The 25,180-nt window shown below is 47.4% G+C and overlaps 1 protein-coding gene across 5 annotated transcripts in view; it reads left to right on the top strand.

The window, feature by feature from the left end:
- The first annotated feature begins 3,261 nt into the window (after positions 1-3,261).
- The window catches only part of LOC137418381 (E3 ubiquitin-protein ligase TRIM7), a 401,480-nt gene continuing 379,561 nt past the window's right edge, over positions 3,262-25,180 (top strand). For 2 of the 5 annotated variants that reach the window (XR_013621989.1, XM_078770831.1), the window contains exons 1-2: positions 3,263-3,355; positions 24,458-24,825. Coding sequence is in view for 3 of the 5 variants with exons in the window: in XM_078770831.1 (XP_078626957.1) it covers positions 24,498-24,825 (328 nt within the window). In the remaining 2 variants the exon portion in view is untranslated. Of the gene's footprint in view, positions 3,356-24,457; positions 24,826-25,180 lie in introns of all 5 variants that reach the window. The other 3 variants (XM_078770829.1, XM_078770828.1, XM_078770830.1) reach the window with 3 other exon arrangements.

Here is a 25,180-nt window from a genome sequence, read left to right as displayed (position 1 = left end):
CTCGAATGGGCATGGGATGGAATTTTTTTTATCTAGGCGTCTTTCTTGGCACTGAAAACTTCATTTTGAAAAACTGGGAATCTCTAATAAATAAAACTGAGAGGCAGCTGCTAAAATGGAAGGGCTCACTCTGTCAACTCTCTTATCGGGTCCGAACCCTCATTATAAATAACCTTGCAGCATCAATGCTTTGGCACGTTTTTATGGCACTGCAGCCCCCAGTTTTTATTCTTAAAAAACTACAATCTATTTTTATTGACTTATTTTGGGGGGGGGGGGGGGGGGAAAGCACTGGCTCCAACCAGGTGTGTTAAACCTACCTGTTGCTGAAGGAGGACAGGACCTGATCGCCATTACCAGCAAAGTGATGGTTTTCGCCTACTGTCGCTTCGTCGACTGTTGTATACGGATGTCTCGTGGAAGGCCTTGGCTCAATGCCTGCTTCGGCAGGCAGGGAAACTTGGCTACGATCAGGAACTGTTCCTCATTGACACCACGAAAGTGGATATTACATCACATACATCAGTCCCCCTGTTCTACAGGAGTGTGCTGGAGGCATGGCAGGTGGTTACTGTGCGCCATGATAACCGTAACTACTCCGTTGAAATGTTTTTAAACGAGCCAATCTTTTTAAACCCCATTTTTGAAGTGTTCTGCATTTATCGCACCTTTATGCAAAAGTTTATTGATGTTGGATGCACCAAGGTTAAAGATTTTAGAACCCCTCCTCCTTACAAGTGGAAACTAGCTGCTGACGTCGCTGTGGCCACTGGAGTTAAGTCCATTCGGGCCATTGGGAGGATTTTTTCTGTGATTCTGCACTTTTTCAAGCAAAGCAGGCTAAAATGGGCTCCACAGGTGGAAGCTGGCCCACTCTCACCCCACCATCCCTTTCCAGAGCTTTTGCTTCATTTCCAAGGTTTCACCTCCTTTCATTTGATGGGAAAATCTTCTGTTTATTGTATGTGTGTTGAAACCCTTGTTCCAGATAGACCCGCAGAACCACAAGCACATTGGAGGAGAATGCTCCATGCTCCAGACTACTCGTTCCACTTCGATCAACTGGCTTGCTATGTACAAAGTACCCATCGCCAAATGCTCCGGAGACTTGCAGTGGCGACTGGCACATTACATTTTACCCTCCAATGTTTTATCTCACCGTATATGTTCCTATAATGCATAATCGTGTCCCTTCTGCGGTGCTACAGAAACCATTTTTCACATTTTTATCGATTGCTCGAGGTTGGCACCCCTTTTTACAGTTTTATCACGAGTTATCCGGGGGCTAGGCCTCGCTTTTACTCATTGTGTTTTTATTTTCGGCTTTGGCATCTCCCACCAGTGTAAAGATGAGTGCCTTTTAGCCAACTATTTGTCCTCTGAAGCGAAGCTTGCTATATACCTGTCAAGGAAACACAAAATGTTTGTGATTCTGTTTTTGTTTCTGATGTTGTTCACCTTTTTAAAACCTTGGTCACATCACGTGTACACGTTGAATTTAAATCCAGTGATTGTACACTGTTTTCGCAGTGGTGGTGTGTGAAAGCATCTTTATGTGAACTTGTTGATGGTGTTCTTACATTGAATTTATAATTTACCTTCTTTGACTTTGCACAGTCCCCTGCCTGTATTTGTTGATTTACCTTGTATACAACGATTCCTAGCAATAAAGAGGAACAAAATGTCTCTGTCTCTGTCTCTTTCTCTCCCTCTCTCTCTCTCTCTCCCCCTCTCTCTCCCTCTCCCTCTCCCTCTCTCTCTCCCTCTCCCTCTCTCTCTCTCCCTCTCCCTCTCCCCCTCCCTCTCCCTCGCTCTCCCCCTCCCTCTCCCTCTCTCTCTCTCCCTCTCTCTCCCTCTCTCTCTCTCTCTCTCCCTCTCTCTCCCTCTCTCTCCCTCTCTCTCTCCCTCCCACTCTCTCTCTCTCTCCCTCTCTCTCTCTCTCCCTCTCTCCCTCTCCCTCTCTCTCTCTCTCTCTGTCTCTGTCTCTGTCTCTGTCTCTCTCTCTGTCTCTCTCTCTCTTTCTCCCTCTCTCTCCCTTTCTCTCATGTGGCATGCTGATCAGAGAGCGTCAGTGCCGTCGAAGCAGCTTCCTAAGTAAGGGTTGTACTGGGTGGTTTGCCGTTGCCTTTTCAGCAGTAGTTCGGGCAGGAATTTGTAATCTGTTTATGGTGCCGGAGATAGCTTGCCAACTCTTCGCGAAGGACACCATGGGATCTTTAACATCCACGAATTGATGATGACAGACGGGACACACAGTTCAATGTTCACCCGAGGGACGGAGCACACCTTGGTGAATCACCCTGCCTGTAAAAACACAAGGATGCCTGTCTATAGCTGGGTTGGAATTCAAATGCAGTTCAGACAACTTAGAGGCCAAGACAGTATGCATACCTGTAGGCCATTCTGCCAGCCCTAAACATCTACTCTATAAGAAATTAAATCAAGTACTGAAAATAAACTTGCTCGAAGTGCAACATGTTGCGTGTATTACCCAATCTGCTTCAGCTGACAAGGCCTGAGTTGGATTGGCCGTTTTATTGTATGCTGTGCATGGATACACGTGATTATCCTTGGAAACGAATGTCACATGATGCGTGCTTTGGAATGTGTGTGTGCAACGTGGCATTTCACGATTTGATCTAATATATTATCGTTTTGTCTGAATGGATGAATGATAACTTAATCAATTCAAATATCCACTCATTTGTTTTAAGCCATTTTGCACTCACAAATACCACCTGATATAATCATCCCTTCCAATGTAAACATTTAATATTACATCGCATTGCTGGACACAGAATTATCTTGCAAACATTGCAAACAAACCACCAAAAGTGCATGATCGTTTTGTTTCCACCCAAACTGGAAATATCACTATCATACCACAGGTACAGTGTTCATCTCTTCTTTATCCACCTTACTCCTCTTTGTTCCACCTCAATATTCACACCTGGACTTTCACATTGGTTACTTCTATGTTGGCACATGGACCCCGAAGGGCACTTCGCAAACTTTAACAAGAACAAGCTTAAAGTCCTATTGTGTAGATGACTGTTTAGTGTGAACTGAAGGTTGGATTCATAAAAAAGAAGCTTTATGTAATATTTATGTAATGTTAATAATTTTTACTTCATTGCTACAATATAATGTGAAAAAGGTTTCAAAAGAGGTGTAGATCTTTGAGAAACAAGACATTGCAAGTTTGTCGCGAGAAGTCTCAACACAAGTACCAACAAGCTCGAACCTGCTGTGGGAGTTTCACATTATTGTTTGACGTCATGAAACTGACACACCTGTATTGCTTCTGTGAAGGATCTCATCATCGTGCAGTTTGAATACGGCTTCTTCAGGAGAGGTAACGATGATTCGGTCATTGGGTTGTGGAATAATAGATTATTATGATTTTATTGCAAGTAAAGTATTGAGAAACATTTCTTGAGACTAACAGAGGAGGATAAATATTAAATAAATGTGATGGTTACATATGGTTCACACTTATGTTTGCTCCCGATGTTTTTGTGTACCTATGCTTGATATTGTAACGAATGTGGAAACGTTACAATGTGAACGTTACAAAAGTACGGTAACACCCTGTTAATGTAAATAATGGTCGCAGTCGGCGTCCTAGTTAATTCCATGAAACTTACACGCAGGTCACGATATATCTTTTAAATAGTGTATTTCCTTATTCCATGTAGGCTAAATATGTGTTTCCCACTAGATTGACTTTGCATTGTATCAAACAAAATAAGCGTAGGCCCTTCCAATTTCCCCAAAACCTCCCTTCCAATTGCCTTCCGCATTTTGGGCGGTTTTCTTCAAACCACCATTGGCCACGAGGTAGGTTTGGGGAAGAAAGGCGTGTCTCCACCTCGTCATAAGAGGGAAGGAGTGAACCAGCCCTAACAGCCAATCAACACCGCGGTGAGCGACCCGGTAGGCGTGCCCTCGGAGCCGGCGGCTTGATTTCGCCCGAGGTGATAAAAGCGGCTGTAAGGGACTGCTTTAAGAGAGGCCTTGGGAGATGACCCTGGGAGATGAGCAAAGAGGCTGCACCAAAAGGAGCGGTGAGATGCGAAACGCTCCAAGCCAAAGAGGAGAGGTACTCGGCAAGGAAACCAGCTTTGGAGAGACGCGCTGAAAGGAGGGAGACGGCTCCACCCCAAGAAGAGGAGCAGGTGTGCCGAACCAGCGTGCGACGTCTACCGCAGCGGATACATGACGCGAATACACGACGGAGGGTTTCCCGCCAAAACCGCGAGGAATTGCGAACTGCGGCCTCCCGACCTTGCCTCCCTCTCAAGCAATCCATCTCAAGCCCTACCTGCCTGCAATATCCCCTGTGTAAGTGTGAACGTCCTGTCCTACTCGTTGTCTTGGGGCTAAGTAAAAATGAATAGTGTAAGGTAACGATTCGCTGTGTTACTGCTTCTTCCATCCATTGCTTGTGTGTGTATAATAAAATCTGTTCTTCCTCCGTATTCTTCTTCTTCTTCTTTTTCATTCTCTTTCGGTCGCTTTAGAGATTTCCCGATTGAATATCTGTGGGGCGATCTGGTCAACGTCGGGTGGAATCGGGTTCTAATCGGGGAGTAACTGTTCGGACGCGGTTAAATACACCACCGCTCGGTCAATATAACATCTAAAACCCGTGTCTGTAACAATTGGTAGTCAGGAGTGGGGATTTGGAACCCTGGACCAAATTTTGGACACCAAATTGTACAAATTGTCTGTAACAATTGGTTGTCAGGAGTTGGATTCGGACCTGGGACTAAATTTGTTTGGCCCAAATTTTGGAACACCAATTGTACTATTAGAGTAACAATTGGTGTCGAGGAGTGAAATCGGACCCGAAGCGCGCTTAACGCGCTCAAAATTTGGAGCTGCTGGAAATTTGTGTTGTTTTAAAGCAAAACCCGAATTTTGAGATCGCGCCATGGACAATCAAGGCGATCGGATGTCGGTGGGAGAGATAGACAGGGTGGAATCGACCCAGGACCTAGGGGAAATGTATGTGGATGAAAGGGAGGAGGATAGCAATGAGGAGGCGGTTGAGGGGGTATCAGGCGCACCAAATGGCGCCCTCGCGCACATGGTTATTGCGGCACCAAATTTAGCCGCGCTCGTGGTCGCGGCAGCCGAGCCAGAGATGCCAGGGTACATGCGAGCCTTCATGGCCCAATTCATGGTGGAAATGCAGAGAGAAAACGACATTATGGAACGAATAGAAAACAGAATGAGGGCTGATAATGAGCGAATAACGAACGAATTGGGAAACCAAATTGAAGCAACAACGAACGGAATGAGGGCCGATAGGGAGGAAAGGGAGCAGAGGGACAGAGACCGCAAGTTGGGCGAAAGGGTCCCAGGGGTGCACGAGGAAGTAACGCGGGTTGAAAAGCGCCGGTTGAACGAAGTTGAGAAAAGCACGGGTACAATGACGGGGGTAGAAATCGCGACACGGGGTTTGGAAAAGCCGGCGACCGCTGAGGTAGAGGGTGTTTTATTAAAGCCAACAGTCGTCGAGGTTAATAAAGAAAAAGCAGTGCTGGGAATTAAAATTGAAGAGATGACGGAGGTAGCCCGGGAATTGCAGGGAGAAATGGATTATGTACAAAGTCCCTGCTCACATCACGATGCTGTGCTTAACCCGAATGGAAGTTTGCAGGTTCGCGTGGAGAAAAGGATCCCCCAGGTGAGTCGTGCTGTATATTGTGCGGGTAGATTTTGCAGGAGGATGTTTAGCGACAAAATAATTTTCGCGCGCTTGGGATCGAGGAAGCATCCGGGCGTTGGTGAAGGGTCCCGTGTGAGTGGAAATGGCATGCGTGTGAGGAAAAAGTGTGCGTCGGCGAGTGGGTGTGTTATAAAGTGTGGGAGTGAAACCGAGTGCGAGCGAGAATGCACGTCGGGGTGTACGGAGTGTGACACGAATAGTGAGTTGGTGATGGCGCAGGTGCGAGAGGGCACATCGGAGCGCGACTGTGAAACCGAGTGCGAGCGAGAATGCACGTCGGGGTGTACGGAGTGTGACACGAATAGTGAGTTGGTGGTGGCGCAGGTGCGATAGGGCACATCGGAGCGCGAGTGTGAAACCGAGTGCGAGCGAGAATGCACGTCGGGGTGTACGGAGTGTGACACGAATAGTGAGTTGGTGATGGCGCAGGTGCGAGAGGGCACATCGGAGCACGACTGTGAAACCGAGTGCGAGCGAGAATGCACGTCGGGGTGTACGAAGTGTGACACGGAGAGTAAGGTGGTGGTGGAACGTGTGCGAGAAAGCACACCTGAATTGGTCATGGCGCGGGTGTGGGAGAGCCCATGTGAGCGCGTTAGTGGGTGGATGCAAGAGTGCACGCCCATGGTGAGTGTTACGGAGGACGTAGCGGAGGAGAGGTGTGGACCAAAGTGTGCGCGAGAGGTGTGGTGTGTAACAGGGAGAGCGTTGGTGGAATGTACGGACGGCATTGGAACGCCAGGTTTTGTGAGGGTGAAAGGGGTAGCGTATGCTTGTGAGCATGCAAGTAAAGCATCAACGGTAATCGGGGTAGTGGTTAGAGCGACGGATAGCCGATGTGAGCACTCGGTGCGAGGGGTGCTTGGTTGGGTGCGAGGCCCGGCGCGGATCGATGCTGCGTCGCTTCTCTTCGAAGCGTCGTTGCCGATTCGGGCTTGGCCCCGCCCCGCACGGTCGAGTCCGGGCTTTGCCGGGCGAGGCGACCGGTCCGGTTCAAGGGCGAGTGGGAGGAGGCGGAACGGTGCCCCCTCGTGGGGACGGGGTTCCGACCGGGGGAGATTGAGCCATCGGGCCCGGGACCGCAAGGTGCCGCGCCGAGATGGTGCGTGGAGCCTCGGTCCAACCAAACCACCTCCCTTGAACCGAAAGCCGGACGGATTCAACCTGCAGGCAACCAAACCACCCGAATTCATTGCTCGGCTTTACGAAGCCGAGTTTAATGATGTCATGACGCACCGAGGCTAGGATATAGTGGACTGTGATGATGGTGATCGTGATAGTGATAGTGTTTTGATCCGAAATTTAGAAAAGTGAATAGAATTGGCAGTAAATGGAAAATTTTTGAATTGGTTGGAATTTGGACGAACAAAATTGATAGTGGAGAGACCCCCAATGTGGTGGGATGGCAAATCCACCATCCCTCACAGAGTGGGGGCAAATGCGCAATAGTTTATGGGGTGGCTATGACAACCGAGCCAGGGAGGGCTTGGATAATTGTAGGGATCTAGCGAAGATGACATTAGGTAACGTTAAGGTTAGTTAGTGACTGATACCTGTAGTGGGGACGCAGGTAGATTAGTGTGGATTATAATGACATGGGAGCGCAATAGTTTAAAGGGACGACTGGGAAGCGCAAGTTTCAGAGGGGAGTAGTTAGCTGAGATGATGCCGTGTGTGTGAGGATTGAACAGGTGAGAATGGAACAGGTGTGATTGCACAGGTGTGCAACTGAACAGGTGTGTGGAGCAGTGTATGAGGGAGTAGTGGTGATTGCGTGTTGTGTTGACCAAATGGTCCAGGAAGAAAGGAGGGTGCAGGTGGCACCAGGTGTGAGGGCACAGGTGTGCAACAACAGGTGTATGTGGCTGTGTGGAATAAATGGTAGTGTGGAATATCTGGAGTAGTGGAATGGATGGTCATGGAGTGAGAATGGTGGAAATTGTGGAGTGGAGGGGATGGTGCGAAGGTGTGAATGGGGGAAGAGTGGACCCCCATCACGGATACCCGGGGCAGGAAGTGTAAGTGTTAGGTAGAGGGTACAGGTAAATTGTGGTTGGATATTGGCATCTGTGGTGCGGGTGGCAGAATGGTATGTGGATGGGTGCATTAGTGTTGTGGAAATGGCTGGGCGTGTAGCCTGTTAGTGTGTGTAGTTGGTTTGGGCACTCCACCACTGTGAGGATGTCGGCCAGGTGAGGCCGCAGGTGGGCTCTGGGAGCCGGTAGTAGTTGTTGTGGATGGGGCCCGAGGATCCGGAGGACGGACCCGGGTAGCCCAGTGCCAGAGGGCACCATGGGGTGACAGAGCCAGGAGAGGGGCTGTCCCCAGTTAGTTAGGTTAGGGTGAGGAGCTAGGTAAGCTCGGGTGGCAACTACAGTGGTGGAGGTGTGCAGGTGGGTAGACCTGTTGGGAGAGCTAGACGTCGCAGCCCAGAAATTGTGCGAGAGCACCGTGAGATGAATCGGGGGAGTGAGACCCCAAATTGAGAAGCACCACAGTTTGGTCAATGGGAATTGGTTATTAGAACCCATAGTGTAAGTTGGCCAATGGATTGGCAGGGAAAGACCCCGGGTAGTGTAAAGTGTGTTAAAGTCATTTAGAAAATAGTTAGGATGAAGGATCTCCTCGCACCATCTGCATCCACTCACCTGAGGTGACAGGTACTCCACACCATGCCATGTTTTGATTATTTTTTATGATGCAAATGTTTGGATTGTGAGATGCATCATGACGTGGGTGTGACATTGTGCGTAATTCCATCTCTCCCTCCTTATGAGGATTGATGATGAATTGGTGATGGCAAATTTTGAAGTAGAGGGATTGTGGAGACGAATTTGGTATAGGGGAAATATGGGGAAGACGTGACAGTAGTGACGAATTGGTAATGTGTAGATTTTGTACATATGGGGTAAGGGCAAGGGCAGGGGTAGGGTAGGTGACAGGGGGGTGACGTACGGTAGGGACGAGCTTTCTCACTTCGCCCTCCGTACGCATTTCACCTTGCATTGCCTTATTGACGTGTACCCTTGTGACCTTACCCCTCGCTCAATTGTCTTTCTTTTGTCTCCCACATGACCTGTGCGCCATTGGGTGCCGATGGGAGCGTGCGTGAGGTGGCCATTGTGCGCCCAAGATTCCCAGAACCAGCATGCATTGCGTTGATGTACCACTTTATGGACCGCTGTTCTGCGGCCAAGTACCACTTGATGGACCCCAGGTTCTGGGGCAGGGCACCTCTGTTGGAGACCGGCCATAGTGGCCAGGGAATCTTGCTTGCGGACCTCGGTAAGGTGGCACCTATGCCAAAAAGGTGGACCACCCTTAGTTGGCCCCTGAGGCCCTAAATAAAAACGAACACAAGTTGTGCTTTTTATTATGTCCAAATAGGCCGCATGAAGCCAGAAGACGTCGGGAAGAACATCGGCCCAGCAGAGAAAGTGAAGACCACCACCAGTTGTTTTGTTGTGTTTATTAAGAACCATGGTGACTGCGCACCGAGTGGTGTTTTTGGTGCTTTGTGGTGCTTTTGGTGCTTTGTGGTGTTTTTAGTGCTTTTGGGTGCTTTGGTGGTATTGGTACTGGTGCATCGATGCAATGCGTCCTGTCTCCTCCCTCCCAACAGGAATTTCTTTCTCTTGTTCCCTAAAAAAAAAAAAAAAAAAAAAAAAACACACAGGTCCTGGGTTGCATTGTAAATAAGAAATCACGTCATTGTAAATAATGCTCCCCACCGTAAATGTATAGTTTGAGAATAATTCCGTAATTCGGTTAGCTGTGGGCTTGAGTCTGTTAGACAGGATGCAATGCAATAGGGGGACATACTTATTTGTGTTTTAAGATTGTCACACTCAGGGTCAGGTTAATTGTAGAGGGAATTACACCTATGTGTCACACTAAGTTAAAGTTTAATAGGCCCGAGTACGGGCCTGAAGAAAGGAGGGTGCAGTGTAACGAATGTGGAAACGTTACAATGTGAACGTTACAAAAGTACGGTAACACCCTGTTAATGTAAATAATGGTCGCAGTCGGCGTCCTAGTTAATTCCATGAAACTTACACGCAGGTCACGATATATCTTTTAAATAGTGTATTTCCTTATTCCATGTAGGCTAAATATGTGTTTCCCACTAGATTGACTTTGCATTGTATCAAACAAAATAAGCGTAGGCCCTTCCAATTTCCCCAAAACCTCCCTTCCAATTGCCTTCCGCATTTTGGGCGGTTTTCTTCAAACCACCATTGGCCACGAGGTAGGTTTGGGGAAGAAAGGCGTGTCTCCACCTCGTCATAAGAGGGAAGGAGTGAACCAGCCCTAACAACCAATCAACACCGCGGTGAGCGACCCGGTAGGCGTGCCCTCGGAGCCGGCGGCTTGATTTCGCCCGAGGTGATAAAAGCGGCTGTAATGGACTGCTTTAAGAGAGGCCTTGGGAGATGACCCTGGGAGATGAGCAAAGAGGCTGCACCAAAAGGAGCGGTGAGATGCGAAACGCTCCAAGCCAAAGAGGAGAGGTACTCGGCAAGGAAACCAGCTTTGGAGAGACGCGCTGAAAGGAGGGAGACGGCTCCACCCCAAGAAGAGGAGCAGGTGTGCCGAACCAGCGCGTGACGTCTACCGCAGCGGATACACGACGCGGATACATGACGGAGGGTTTCCCGCCAAAACCGCGAGGAATTGCGAACTGCGGCCTCCCGACCTTGCCTCCCTCTCAAGCAATCCATCTCAAGCCCTACCTGCCTGCAATATCCCCTGCGTAAGTGTGAACGTCCTGTCCTACTCGTTGTCTTGGGGCTAAGTAAAAATGAATAGTGTAAGGTAACGATTCGCTGTGTTACTGCTTCTTCCATCCATTGCTTGTGTGTGTATAATAAAATCTGTTCTTCCTCCGTATTCTTCTTCTTCTTCTTTTTCCTTCTCTTTCGGTCGCTTTAGAGATTTCCCGATTGAATATCTGTGGGGCGATCTGGTCAACGTCGGGTGGAATCGGGTTTTAATCGGGGAGTAACTGTTCGGACGCGGTTAAATACACCACCGCTCGGTCAATATAACATCTAAAACCCGCGTCTGTAACAATATGTTTGATACGTGCACATGTGAAGCAAAACGGGGTTAATCAATTGGTTCACTTATGTCTGTCTGTCTTTCTGTCTACAAATGTCAGTTTATGATCGAGGAACAACTTAAATTCAATTGAATGTTATATTTTGAACACTAATGAATGTTATATTTTGAACACTAATGAATGTTATATTTTGAACACTAATGAATGTTATATTTTGAACACTAATGAATGTTATATTTTGAACATGAATCGGAAAACAAACCTGTAGTTTTACAGCACTTTACCTCTGAATTCATCCCAATTGTGCATGCGTAAAGAGGAGTGAGATAATTTGTGATAATTAAATGGCAATAAAGATAATTATTGCATGCTATAAGATTTATTACTAGCAATGGTACCGCAATGCCGGGTCCCTCTTTCCAGCCCTTCCTCTGCCTCTTCCCACACCACCCCTTTCCTCCCTCCTCTCACTCCTTCCCCTCCCTCCTCCCATTCCTTCCCCTCCCTCCTCACATTCCTTCCCCCCCCTATTCCCAACCTACCCCTCCCTCCTCCCATTCCCACCCCTCCCCATTCCTCCAAACTCCCACCCCTCCCTCCAAACTCCCACTCCTTCTCCTCCCTCCAAACTCCCACTCTTTCTCCTCCCTCCTCTCACCCCTCCTCTCCTGACTCTCACCACACTGTTTTCCCTCCTTCCTCCCACCTCCTCCCATCCTAACCCTCCTTCATCCATCCCATTCCCCTGTGTCTGTCAACCCCACCCCCTCCCTCCGGACTCTCACACCTTCCCCTCCTTCTGGACTCTCACCCCTTCCCTTCCCTCCGGACTCACGCGTCGTTACTGAGGAACGGGCTTATTGTAGCTGAGGATAATGACTGAACCTGATTTGCTGTGTTGTCATGATTTACAGCAATCATAATACAAACAATTATTTTGCACAAATGTATTTGTAGTGTTTGTGATATTACATTTTTATAAGCAATTTAGGTTGAAAAAATATATAAAATTCAAAAAAGAACCCCTCAGCACATACATACAGTACAGGAGGGGTAGGTGCAGACTGGAAGTTTGGGATGATTAAACATCACCACCACCAAATTAAAAACACCTCACTACCATGTAATTAAAAACACCTCACTACCACGTAATTAAAAACACCTCACTACCACGTAATTAAAAACACCTCACTACCACGTAATTAAAAACACCTCACCACTACAAAATAAAAAGCACCTCACGACCACGTAATTAAAAACACCTCACTACCACGTAATTAAAAACACCTCACTACCATGTAATTAAAAACAACTAACTACCACGTATTTAAAAACACCTCACTACCACGTAATTAAAAACACCTCACTACCATGTAATTAAAAACACCTAACTACCACGTAATTAAAAACACCTAACTACCACGTAATTAAAAACACCTAACTACCACGTAATTAAAAACACCTAACTACCGCGTAATTAAAAACACCTAACTACCACGTAATTAAAAACACCTCACGACCACGTAATAAAAAAACCTCACCACCAAGTAATTCAAACACCTCACTGCCACATAATAAAAAAACACCTCACGACCACGTAATTAAAAACACATAACTACCACGTAATTAAAAACACCAACACCACGTAATTAAAAACACCTCACTACCACGTAATGAAAAACACCTCACTACCACGTAATTAAAAACACCTAACTACCACATAATTAAAAACACCTCACCACCACGTAATTCAAAACACCTCACCACCACGTAATTCAAAACACCTCACCACCACGTAATTCAAAACACCTCACAACCATGTAATTAAAAATACCTCACCACCACGTAATTCAAAACACCTCACCACCACGTAATTCAAAACACCTCACCACCACATAATTCAAAACACCTCACTACCATGTAAATAAAAACACCTCACTACAACATAATTAAAGACAGTGACACAATACAAGACAAGACATGACAACACAGACACTGCACTGATATATATATATATAATCAGTCACTATGCGATTTAATACCATCAGTGGTGAACCGCCATTAAGGTGTCCCATCCAGCTATGCTGTACCTTAATGGGAGCGATAAGTGCCATCTGCCACATGGCACCTTACCTCTGGTATCCACTCATTATATGGAATCCCCTGGGTGCAGCCGGGAGCAAACCAATCCAAATATATGTGCAGTTCTCCAGCTTTCAATGGGCGCAAGTAATGACGTCACTGCCATGTACATACGCTCTGCCTGTCAAGCTCTCAAGAGAACCCTCTGACAAAGCAGAATTTTGATCTTAGTTCAGATACTGTCATAAGTGTATGTAAAACTCACAGTTAACGACCTGGTTTCGCCCTTTTGGGGCTCATCAGGGCAACGCAGTGAGTACTGCATACACTTATGACTCTGAAAACCTTTCGGTTATATAATAATCAGTCACTATGCGATTTCATACCATCAGTGGTGAACCGCCATTAAGGTATCCCATCCAGCGATGCTGTACCTTAATGGGAGTGATAAGTGCCATCTGCCACATGGCACATTACCTCTGGTATCCTCTGGTATCCACATATATATATATATATATATATATATATATATATATATATATATATATATATTCTGTTACGTGGTCCTCCCGGTAACTACCTGGTCTGGGTGATCCCCCGGACCGTGGGAGGGACCCCGCCAGAAAGATATATGGTTTTTTTCGCTTTCGTAACGCAATCAATATGAATTCCGGTCAAGAAGAAACCCCACACCAAGGATCCGGAATAATCAATAATATATTCTCTGAGCAATCAACAACCATCAACAATGCACAGTCAATATTACAAAGGTATAAACTCATCTACACAAACTCTAAGATGGCCATCTTATATATTCCTCACGTGAGCCCCACTCCTGACTCCCTCCGTGGTCAATGTCTCCCACACTGTCTCTCGTCTCCGCACATGGGCGGTTGAACGAACCCCGGGCGGACGTGCTCCAAACGTGCCGTCTCGTACCGGGGACAGCTGTTGCAGCGCACCTCCTTGCCAAGCAACGGGGCAAAACCCAGCGCGGCTTCCAACGCGCGCGAGGCCCCGAAGTGCGACCCGTACGCGTCCTTGTAGACGGGGCAAAACCAAACGCGGTTTGCACCGCGTGCGAGGTTCAACGTGCGACCCGTACGCGTCCTTGTAGACGGGGCAAAACCAAACGCGGTTTGCAACGCGTGCGAGCGGCCCCACGTGCGACCGCTTGGTTCCGTGCACGAACTCACGGGGACTTGACGTGTCAAAAGGTAATTACGCGTCCAGGTAACTCCTCTCGCCAAACGGGTTTCGGAACGCCTCTGTTTTCCGCGCAGCGCAAGGTCGATTCCACCTTCTCGTCGTCGCGGGGCGAGGAAGAAGAATCACCGTCCTTTTCTCTCCTCGTGTCTTTTCTTCTTCCGCTTCCGGCCACTTCCGTTTCCGGCCACCTGTTCCGAAGGGCTCCTGACCCTCCAATCACAACAACCCTTAATATACTACACGCGGATAAGCAAAGACCTGAATGGTAATTCACATACATTCACACAAATATGTGACAATATATATAATCGTTAGATTAAATAAGACGCGGACGTAGCTTCAGGACGTCGATCTTTAATTGTCGACAAGCTTTCGACCAACAAAGGTCTTATTCTGAGTCTACAAAAACAGCAGGCATGTATATCAGTCAAGTATGTATGGTGATATGTGTGTGTGATGTGTGATGTGTGTAGAAAATGCATACAGAAGGAAGAGCCACGCCAAAGTTCACTCACCAGCCCCAAGTTCAACGGAAGTGACCGTTTGCGTTACAGTTAGGGTGCACGTGCATATACAAATATAGAGATATACATACATAAACACACAAGCATATATTCATATCCCATTTATATTCATATAATATATTTATATATTTATATAAATGACATATAAAGGTAGAATGAATGAATGAATGAATGAATGGGTTACGGTTAACAATTTGATTGGGTTGATGTTGGAACATGCTTTAGTCATCAAAATTTATGCCATGAGGGACTTTTGTCCGAAGTTGTGTATCCAAAAGGACTCACGTTTCAGAATCGTGGTGTGTGATCGATTTGTGATTGATTCAATGGCAGAGATCTGAATGTCATTTATAGAGTGATCCGGTTGATTAAAGTGTATCGTGTAAGGTAGAGATTTGCCCTGACTGGTGTGGAAGTTATTGATTTCTGACCGGGTGTTATTAAATCGTGTGTAGAGTGTATTTTCAGTTTTTCCAACATATTGTTTGGTGCACTTTTGGCAAGTGATTAGGTATATGACCCATGTAGATTTGCAGTTCATATAGGAGCTGATGGGGAATTTTTGTCCAGTGCTAGAACTACAGAACTACTTGACTGATATACATGCCTGCTGTTTTTGTAGACTCAGAATAAGACCTTTGTTGGTCGAAAGCTTGTCGACAATTAAAGATCGACGTCCTGAAGCTACGTCCGCGCCTTATTTAATCTAACGATTATTTATTCAATACAAATGAGACGCCCTGCTCGTACTTTGGAGTTTCTACTATTTCTTACAGTTATATATATATATATATATATCTGTGCAGTGTCTGTCCTGTGTTGTCTTGTCTTGTCACTCAACTACTCCCCCAAACTTTTGTGAAATCCCACCAACATCTGGTATACACCTACCTCTCCCGTGTGTTTGTCCTGAGGGTATTGTTTTAGAATTTTTTTCCCAAATTATTATTAGAATATTTTTTTGAAAATTCTTTTTTTTCACCTTAAGTCTTCAACCTCAATTGTTTATAATATGTAATATCACGTATATTACAAATACATTTGTGCAAAATAATTTATAAGCAGGAACGGGCTTTATTTGGATTTCAGTTTGGAACCAATTAGTTTTGGCCGCTCTCTGTCCTTTTCTGGGAGCAATCGAAAGACCCTGTATGTGCAATGCTTAAAAATGTAAGCTGATGCCCGAAATATGAGAATAAAAGCTGAAACTGAAGAAATTAAAGCCTGAACGAAAGAAATGAAAGCCCAAAGAGAACAAAAGAATGAATTACGGGCACAGGAGAGGAAATGTTTGTTTGAAAATGGCCTGTGTGAACATCGTACGGTGGGGATGGTGCTTTGCTCCAGGGGTAAGAGACCGCCCATGTGACGAGTGAGGTAGAGTGAGGTAGAGTGAGGTAGAGTGAGGTAGCAGGGGGTAGTTTAGGCTCCATGGTGTGCGAAGCCACATCCGGAGTGAGTGGCTCGGCGCTCATGTGTAGGACGGGTTGGACCCGTCGGGAGTTCTTCTGATATGGCCGGGACCGACAGTGGACAATGCAGCTCGAGCTCCGGGGGCGTGCAGGTAACCGAACCTGAGCCGGCGAGCCAGGTGTCTGTGGTGTATGGAGTGGCGGGTGAGCCTGCGCGGGATGCGTCCATCGCCGTGGGTGAGCTGGGACCGGCGGTAGTCGTGTCGGTGCCCCGGGTGTCTTGTACGGAACCTGTCGGGGTCTACTCGGTGCTCGGGGTCGTCGACTCACCATGCACGAGGTGTGTTTTGGCGGCCACGGGACAGTGGGTAAGGAACAAATTAAATGGGAAGGCACCTAGAAAGAGGAAGGCCATTGTGGGCCCATGTCAGTGTGAGCCCCATTTGGAACTTATTTATTACACGGGTTTGTTCCTGTGCGGTAGGAGCGGTGAGTCATGCGTAGCACGGAGTTCATGAGGATGGAGGAAGGTTTGGATTGGCAGTGTGGGAATCTCAGTACCAGGGTCGGCTGCAGGGAGGGGCAGAAAAGCCCAAAAAGAACAAAGGCTTATAACCTGCAGCTGCGGTTGGATACGCGAGGCCCAAAAAAAAAAAATTACTTTTAAATTAAACTCAAATTTTAATGGGATTTTAATTTGGCGCAGCCTTGGAGGGAATTGGTCCCCGGGCTTCAGAATTCGGACCAGGGGGGACTAAAGGGGTCGGCCTCATGGAAAATTATCCCCTTGGGAAATTGGGTTGTTCCGGGCAGCTGGGGGGCTGCGCGGGTGGGTTTTGGACATGGGGTCCGATCATGGGGGGTTGTGGTATGACCCGGGCCCCATGGGGAGTCTGGTGGAGTGTGGCGTCCCTTGTCCATCAGGACGCCATCCGAGCAAGTGTCTCGGGACGGTGGGGTCACCGGACCCTGGAGGGGGTTGAGACCTCCGGGGGTCCGAGGTGGTTACTCATGGGCACGACCATGGTGCATCATGAGGACCACGAGGGGGAGGTGTTGTGGGTCGCACTTTGGTGGCGGCACCACAGACGGCCAATAAGGGCCTGATGTGGTGGCTGCCCGGGCATGCGTCCTGGCAGCCTCTCCCTGAGACTCTTGGACTCCATCTGCATTTCACTGTCTGACAACATGGACCAACTTCTATCCACTCATCCCAACTCTCTCTTCCTCATATGTGGTGACTTCAACTGTCATCATGCCACCTGGTTGGGTGTGGGTTCCTCTCTCACCGGTCATGGCACCTCAGCAAAGGACTTCTGTGACTCACTGGGATAGACACAATCTGTCAATTTCCCGACCCGGATCTCAGCCAATGGAGTATCTTCTCTTCTAGACTTGGTTATGACAACTTCCCTGCTAATGTCTGCTGCTCTTCCTCTGCTCCAATCGGTTCTTCTGATCATGTGCTTGTCAAAGTGGACATCTCTCTGGCCATTCTCAGAGAGCCTCCTCAGCGTCGACGAGTCTGGCATTTCACTCAGGCCGACTGGGACGGTCTTCAAGCAGCCATCAATCGTCTGGATTGGTCTCCCATCTCCACTGCCTCTGACATCAATTCTTCCTGGGAATTCTTCCAAAGCAAACTGATCTCTCTCATGCACAGATTTATCCCATCTCGCCTTCAGTTGTCTTACCCTTCCTCCCGTCCATGGTACACTGAATCTTGTGGTGAGGCAGTTGCCCTGAAACAACTTGCCTTTGCCTCTTGGAAGGCTAATCCAACTGAAGGCAATCTCAGTTCCTTCCACCAAGCTCAGAACAAGTGTGTGTCTACCCTCAGGAGTGCCAGGAAGCACTATCTCTCCTCACTCAAGAATGAACTCTCAAACCTGTCTCCTTCCTCCAAATCCTGGTGGCGTCTGTTCAAATCCGTTTCTGGTGTTTGTTCCCCCTCCATCCCCTCCCTTACCTCAAATGGCCACACAGTTGACATCGCACGTGACAAAGCCGAATGCCTCAACTCTGTGTTTACCTCAAAATCCTTAGTCCCAAACCCATCTCTCTCTGTTCCCACCTTTCCCAGTCGAACCCAACTGCTCCTGGACTCTGTGTCCTTCTCTCCTGACAAGGGGGAGGAGTTTTTGTCAAACCTCGACTCTGATTCTGCAACTGGACCAGACGGCATCAGCCCACGGGTCCTAAAATCCTGCTCTGCCACTCTATCTCACCCTCTCTCTGTGCTTTTCACCCTATCTTTTGCTCAAGGTCATCTGCCAGAATCCTGGAAATCAGCAAACATTACCGCTTTACACAAAAAAGGTGCAAAAACAGATCCTTGCAACTACAGACCAATCAGCCTGCTCCCAATTATCAGCAAAGTCATGGAATCCATCATTGCTTCGGATATGAAATCTTTCCTCTTCTCCAATGGCTTGATCTCTGATCATCAATTTGGTTTCAGACCAGGTCACTCTACTCTGGACATGCTGCTTCTGCTGTCTCAACAATGGATGGAGGTCCTCAATGCCAAACAGGAAATCAGAGCTGTCTCCCTTGACATATCACGTGCCTTCGATATGGTCTGGCACCCAGCTCTGCTCACCAAACTCTCCTCCTATGGTATCCATGGAAATCTCCATGCATGGCTTGCGGACGTCCTCTCTGGTCGTAGTCAATGTGTGGCCCTGAATGGATTTCTCTCATCTCCCCTTCCTGTTCAGGCTGGAGTTCCCCAAGGCAGTGTGCTGGGCCCTGTGCTTTTTCTGGTCTTTATCAATGATCTCTCCGACTCTCTGGAAAATCCTCTCTATCTCTTTGCTGATGACTCCACTCTCTGCCGCTCCATGCCTCTTCCCTCAGATCAGCAGTCTCCTCACTCTCTGAAGACCTGGACAAAATCACAGACTGGTCAAACAAGTGGAACATGTCTTTCAATCCTGACAAATCTCACACTCTTACTATGTCTCTCCGAAAAGATCGACTGGACAACCCTCCCATCTACTTTCTCAACAATCCTCTCCAAGAAGTTCTGTCACTCAAGCTTTTGGGTCTCACTATCTGCCATGATCTTTCTTGGGAAAACCACATTTCCAAGCTGGCCTCCAAAGCCAGTCGCCGACTGGGCATCCTCCGTCGTGCGAAGTCCTTCCTAGGCACACCTGAGCTCCTCACCACATACAAGGCTTTCATCCACAGCTCAATGGAATACTGTTCTCCCCTATGGGCTGGTGCTCCTGCCTCACACCTGGCTCGGCTTCACGCTGTTGAATCCAAAGCTTTCAGAATCATTGGAATCTCCCGCGATGAAGCTATCTCTGAGGGCCTTTCACTCACTCACCGCAGGCAGGTAGGTGGTCTTTCTGTCTTCTACCGACTCCTCTCCGGCCTTGCTCCCCCAGCTCTCTCTGTGCTCTGTCCCCCAAATATTCCTACAGGTCGCACAAGATCTGCCAGCAACCCTCTGATGGTTAAACTGCCGAAATCTCGGGTCTCTGCTCACCTTCACTCTTTCATTCCTCTATTCTCCCGCCTCTGGAACAAACTCCCACACTCCCTTCAATCCCACTCCTCCCTCCAGGTCTTTAAAACAGCTGTTCACCACCATCTCTTATCTCCCCCCATCCAAAACCTTGATCTTTTCTACCCCCACGAATTCACCCCAGATCCACCTTGTTTGAAATTCCAACTTCTTTCCTGGAAGTCCTGGCAGTGTCCATATGTTTTATACCTCTCCCACCCCCCCCCCCCTTCCCATGCCTCCCCCCCAAAGCTCTCTCCCTCCCACAGATCTCTCGATGTCTCCATGTCTCTCGGTCCCTGCTCTCAAATGTTGTGTTTGTGTCCTTCCCCCTCTCTCCCCATCTTGTCTACCGCTCCCGATGTTATTTGTTTTATGTGTCTGTTTGTCTTTCTGTGTGATTAATGTTCGCTCTTTCACGAGCCTCGATCTTGTATACAAAAAAATAAATAAAAGCCAGCATGTGGTGACCTGCCATGCTGTGCTGGTCTATGGACACGTGTCGAACCGCATGGACAGGAATGAGTACAGCCCACCGGACAACCATTGGAGCATCTGTGTAACATGATAGTGTGATGGGAAAGGCCTGGGTAGGGCTGCATGGTCCTCCACAGATGGTCCGTGGTGGTTTACGGGTTCTCGGCTTGGAAAGAGAGCCCTGGGTTTTATTGGCATGGGAGATATGAGATTGGCTTTTGCAGGCACCCTGATTGAGCGTGCACCCCAATGGAATTGGGTTTGTGCCAAAATTCATCTTTCCCAATTGTCACGGCTCATCGTGCTTTGCGTTTATGGGTATGCAGATGAGTTGGGGAATTGGTACGGGTAACGGGTAAGAGTGGCCATGAGAGCCAAGCATGTGGATCGAGTGGAAAGGGTTAAAAAAAAATTGTATGTGGTTGATAAAGAATTGTGGTTTGTGAGTTTGTAAATGATTGGTGTGTAAATGATCAACGTGTATGCAGGCCATGGCAGGGTAGGAACAGTATCATCATCTTTGTATTACAGTGGTTGAGAATTGAATGGCAGCGGGGCAGGGAATGACATTTGGGATCTTGTGGGTGGGAAAGGTGTGTGTGGCCGCAGGAATGGATCAAGCTCTGGAGGAGCGGTGACTGTGCCCGCCCCCCCCCCCTCCCCGAGGCAATTTGTCCCTGGCAGCCGGTGGTGTCTGGAAATAGAGACCCGACGGAGGGGGGTCTGGTTGGGCGACCAGTGGGTACGGAGACCCCTGGCGACCCGGAAGAGGCCATGGGCGTTTGAGGCCATGGGAGCCTGGATGGTGTGGAGACCCTCACCGTCAGGACGTACAGCAAAGGAGCTGTTTGGCTGTCAGGGACCGAATAGTTGAGGGAGGGGGGGGGTGGTCGAAAAAGTTGTAAAGTCGAGTGACTTGTTTTGGACTTCGGGCACCACAGCCTTAAGCGCCCCCATCATCTTGGTTGTACGGTACCTCCCCGCTGCCGAATTCAGGATCACACGGTGTGTAATGAGAGTTAAGCCATGGTCTTGCAGGGAATATTAGGATTATTGTAATAATTGTGTCGTGATTGTTGTTGAATGTGAGTGAATGAGGGAATGTTCCACTCAGTCCCATGCAACTTGATATGTGATCTATGGCATTAGCAATTAACAAAGCACTTAATCCAACACGAATACACCTCCCAATGACGATTGCAACCCAAGAACCAGAAAATGTTGTTTTGTCATCCGACCAAAGATGGCCGACTGACAGCCTTTTACTCAGTGCACGTTACATATTATTCTGTTGGTTGTCCTTGAAGATGCTTTGAGGTCTCATCCTCTGCCCTTTATCCGGGTTTCAATCTATTTAATGGATATATATATATATACTAGCAGAAGTACCCAGCATTGCCGGGCGGGGGAGGAGGATGGGAGGGGGAAGGGGAGGGGAGGGGAATGGGGGGGGGAGGGGGGAAGGGGGAGGGGAAGAGGGGAAGGGGAGAGGGGAAGGTGTGGGGGTGCCCGGGGGAAGAAGGGCCCTTCTCCCCTCCCCCTTCCCCTCCCCCTTCCTCTCCCCCTCCCCCCCTCCCCCCCTTCTCCCTTCCCCCCTCCCCCCTTACCCCCCTCCCCCCCCGTTCCCCTCCCCTCCTCTTCCCCCTCCCCTCCTCCTCCCCCTTAACACCAGGGGGGTTGACTCAGCCTGTCATCCTACCGAGGTCGGCAAATTGAGTACCAGTTCACTGGTAATTCCCTGTGTGCCGCAAGAGGCACCTAACAGGGTTGGCGGCACGAACCCGGAAGTCGGAACTCATCGTCAAATAAATGTAGCATGTATGTTTGACTCTGTCACATGCCATTGGTCCCATGTCAATCGGATGAAGTTGAAAAATTAACATTACGAAGTTTCTCTGGGACGTACTGATTCCGAATAATGAAGTTGAAAAATTAACGTTCTGAAATATGCTAATTACGCTAACAGAAGTGCTGGCGCTGGGAAGCGCTATAGGGAGCGCTGCGCTCCTTCCCTTCGATTCCCTCCCTCTTCTGCTAGCGCTTCTGCGCTAATACGCTAATTTTAAAACCCGAAGTTTTTTTTAAAATTTAAGATGTGCTGTAGTTGCTCTGAGACGTACTGATTCCGAATATGCCTTTGGTTTTTCTCTGCGATGAGTAGTTCTCGAGTTATAAGAGGACAAACAAATATACTTTACTGCTTTATATATACTAGGGCATGCCCGTACTATATATATATCTAAAATTATATCCCCCCCCTCTATTTACATGAAATGGTTTGGTCCATTCGCAAAGCCAAAGCAAACGGCTTGCGAGTACGGTGACAATCCCCCCCCCCCCCTCTATTTACATGAAATGGTTTGGTCCATTCGCAAAGCCAAAGCGAACGGCAGTTACGAATCGCAGTTACGATGAATCGCAAAGTAGTTTTAATTAGTTTTAAAACATAGTTTAACGCCAACATAGCGCCAACATAGTTTGCCAACGTGAAATAAATGAATACGCTCTCAAATGTGCCGTCCGAGGCAGAGTCTGTTCGCCACGTTCGGCACACGTGATAGCTCGCTGCTCTCTGATTGGTTGAACATTTTTTTGGACATAGCTCGGTAACTACTTGTCCGATTAATTTCAAACCTTGAAAAGGCACATCCTCGGGTCCCCAGCAATATACCTGGCAAGTTTCAAGTATATCGGACCCGTGGTTGTCGAGAAACAGCGGTCACAGACAAACACACAGACACACAGACATACATTCACACAGAGATTGCTGGAATTATAGATACTAGGACGTGCCCGTGCCCGTGGGTGCCCGTTCCTTGCCAAAATAAAAATAAAAAATGTCTTCGCCCATGCATGCATGGGCGTGCCCATGGGCCCATGGGCGTGCCCGTAAGTGCGTGATGTGACCGTACAATGAATGTATCATCCCGACGCCGCAGCTCGGATGGCGCTGCAGTTAATCGGGCCTGTATCGGCAGAGTTATTATAAACGTGTACTACAATCGATCGTACCTTACTGCGTCTGCTCGCCACGTTCAGCATCAGTACGTCGTCACTATGACTATCCGTAAGTCCGGAAGTGACGTCCTCATTTGACTGTCCGGAAGGTCGCATATCGCAGTTACGATGAATCGCAATTAGTTTTAATTAGTTTTAAAACATAGTTTAACGCCAACATAGCGCCAACATAGTTTGCCAACGTGAAATAAATGAATACGCTCTCAAATGTGCCGTCCGAGGCAGAGTCTGTTCGCCACGTTCGGCACACGTGATAGTTCGCTGCTCTCTGATTGGTTGAATCGTTTTTTGGACATAGCTCGGTAACTACTTGTCCGATTAATTTCAAACCTTGAAAAGGCACATCCTCGGGTCCCCAGCAATATACCTGGCAAGTTTCAAGTATATCGGACCGGTAGTTGTCGAGAAACAGCGGTCACAGACAAACACACAGACACACACACACACACACACACACACACACACACACACACACACACACACACACACACACACACACACAGATTACTGGAATTATAGATAGATAGATATATATATATATATATATATATATATATGTGTGTGTGTGTGTGTGTGTGTGTGTGTGTGTGTGTGTGTGTGTGTGTGTGTGTGTGTGTGTGTGTGTGTGTGTGTGTATATATATATATATATTGTACACAAAGTCGAGGCTGGGGCAAGAGCTAATACATTAAACATAAAAAACCATAAATGGACACATAAAACATACAATACAGGGAGTGGGAGACAAGAGGGGGAGAGAGAGGGAAGCAGACACACAACAATAGTAGAGAACAGAGACATCGGTAGATCTCTAAGGGAGAGGGTGGGGTGTGGGGGAGGGATACATGGTATGAACAAATGGACACTCCTAGGAATTTCAGGAATGACATCGGAGATTGAAAGAGGTGTATTTGGGGTATGTTAACGAGGGTATAAATTATTATCAAGGTTTGGATTGGGGAAGATAAGAGATGGTGGTGAACAGCTGTTTTGAAGACCTGGTGGGAGGAGTGGGATTGAAGGGAATGTGGGAGTTTGTTCCAGAGGTGGGAAAAAAGAGGATTGAAAGAATGAAGGTGAGGAGAAAGTCTTGATTTTGTCAGTTTCACCAGAAAAGGGTTTCTGGCAGCCATCTTGTGTGTCGTTAAGGAATATTTGTGGGACAGAGCACAGACAGGGCAGGGGGAGCTAGGACGTAGAGGAGTCGGTAGAAGACAGAAAGATCTCGATGCTTGCATCGAAAAAGAAGTAATTTGATTTTCATAGAAATCAAAAAAATGAGAACAAGAACCAAAACCATTTTCCTTAGAATTCACAGATGTGTTTGTTCATTGTGGAGTATGATCCGTGTCTATTTAAACAGGGTGTCTGACAATAGACAGGTTTCTTGACTGTTACATCTCTCTTTTTTTTTTTTAGATTTTGCTTCAGATACTCTCCGTCAACTTTCCTTCCAAACATGTCGAGCGAGGAAGAAGGTTGTTTTGTAAATATTCTGTCACGAAATATATCAAATATCGTTGATGCTTTACTGCATGGGCCTGAAAACGCATTTGACGAAGCCAGAAAGGAGGGATTGTTGGAAAGGGAAGATTTGGATCGAATCACAAACAAGGAATCCAATGGAGATAAAATCAGAGCATGTTTGGACATCATAGAAGGAAAAGGTGAGGATCATGCAGAGACCTTTGTTGGGATTCTTCACAAGCTAAAGGTTCAAGGTACATATCCATGCCTTGGATCATGGACAAACATTGCATCGCCAACACGCAAGGCCCCCAATTCAGGTAAGCAGCAGAACTTCAATAAATAATTCACTGTTTGGTTTATAAAAGTGCAAAAGCACATTCAAATGATATTTGTCACTGAAACCTTCACACCTGATGTTTCAACAACAGAGTTGCTTTTCCCAAGGAATCAAACAAATAGTGTGCTGTGGTAGAGATTTACCTCTTCATGGGGTGAACAGGTAGAGGGGAAATGTATATCAATGTGAGATGAATAATGTTTATCATTGGGGACGACATAACGTTTCCATGGTTATTGAATTGGATACAGAGTTTTCAAGGTCATATCTAATTATCATTCTGTTTTGGAAGAAATGCCTTTAAGATTAGAAAAGTTTAATGATTAGTATTTTTA

This window comes from Myxine glutinosa, chromosome 1 (genome assembly GCF_964187855.1).
Source record: "Myxine glutinosa chromosome 1, kmMyxGlut1.1, whole genome shotgun sequence".
NCBI classification, from domain to species: domain Eukaryota; kingdom Metazoa; phylum Chordata; class Myxini; order Myxiniformes; family Myxinidae; genus Myxine; species Myxine glutinosa.
This window is presented reverse-complemented; position numbering and strand designations above follow the sequence as displayed.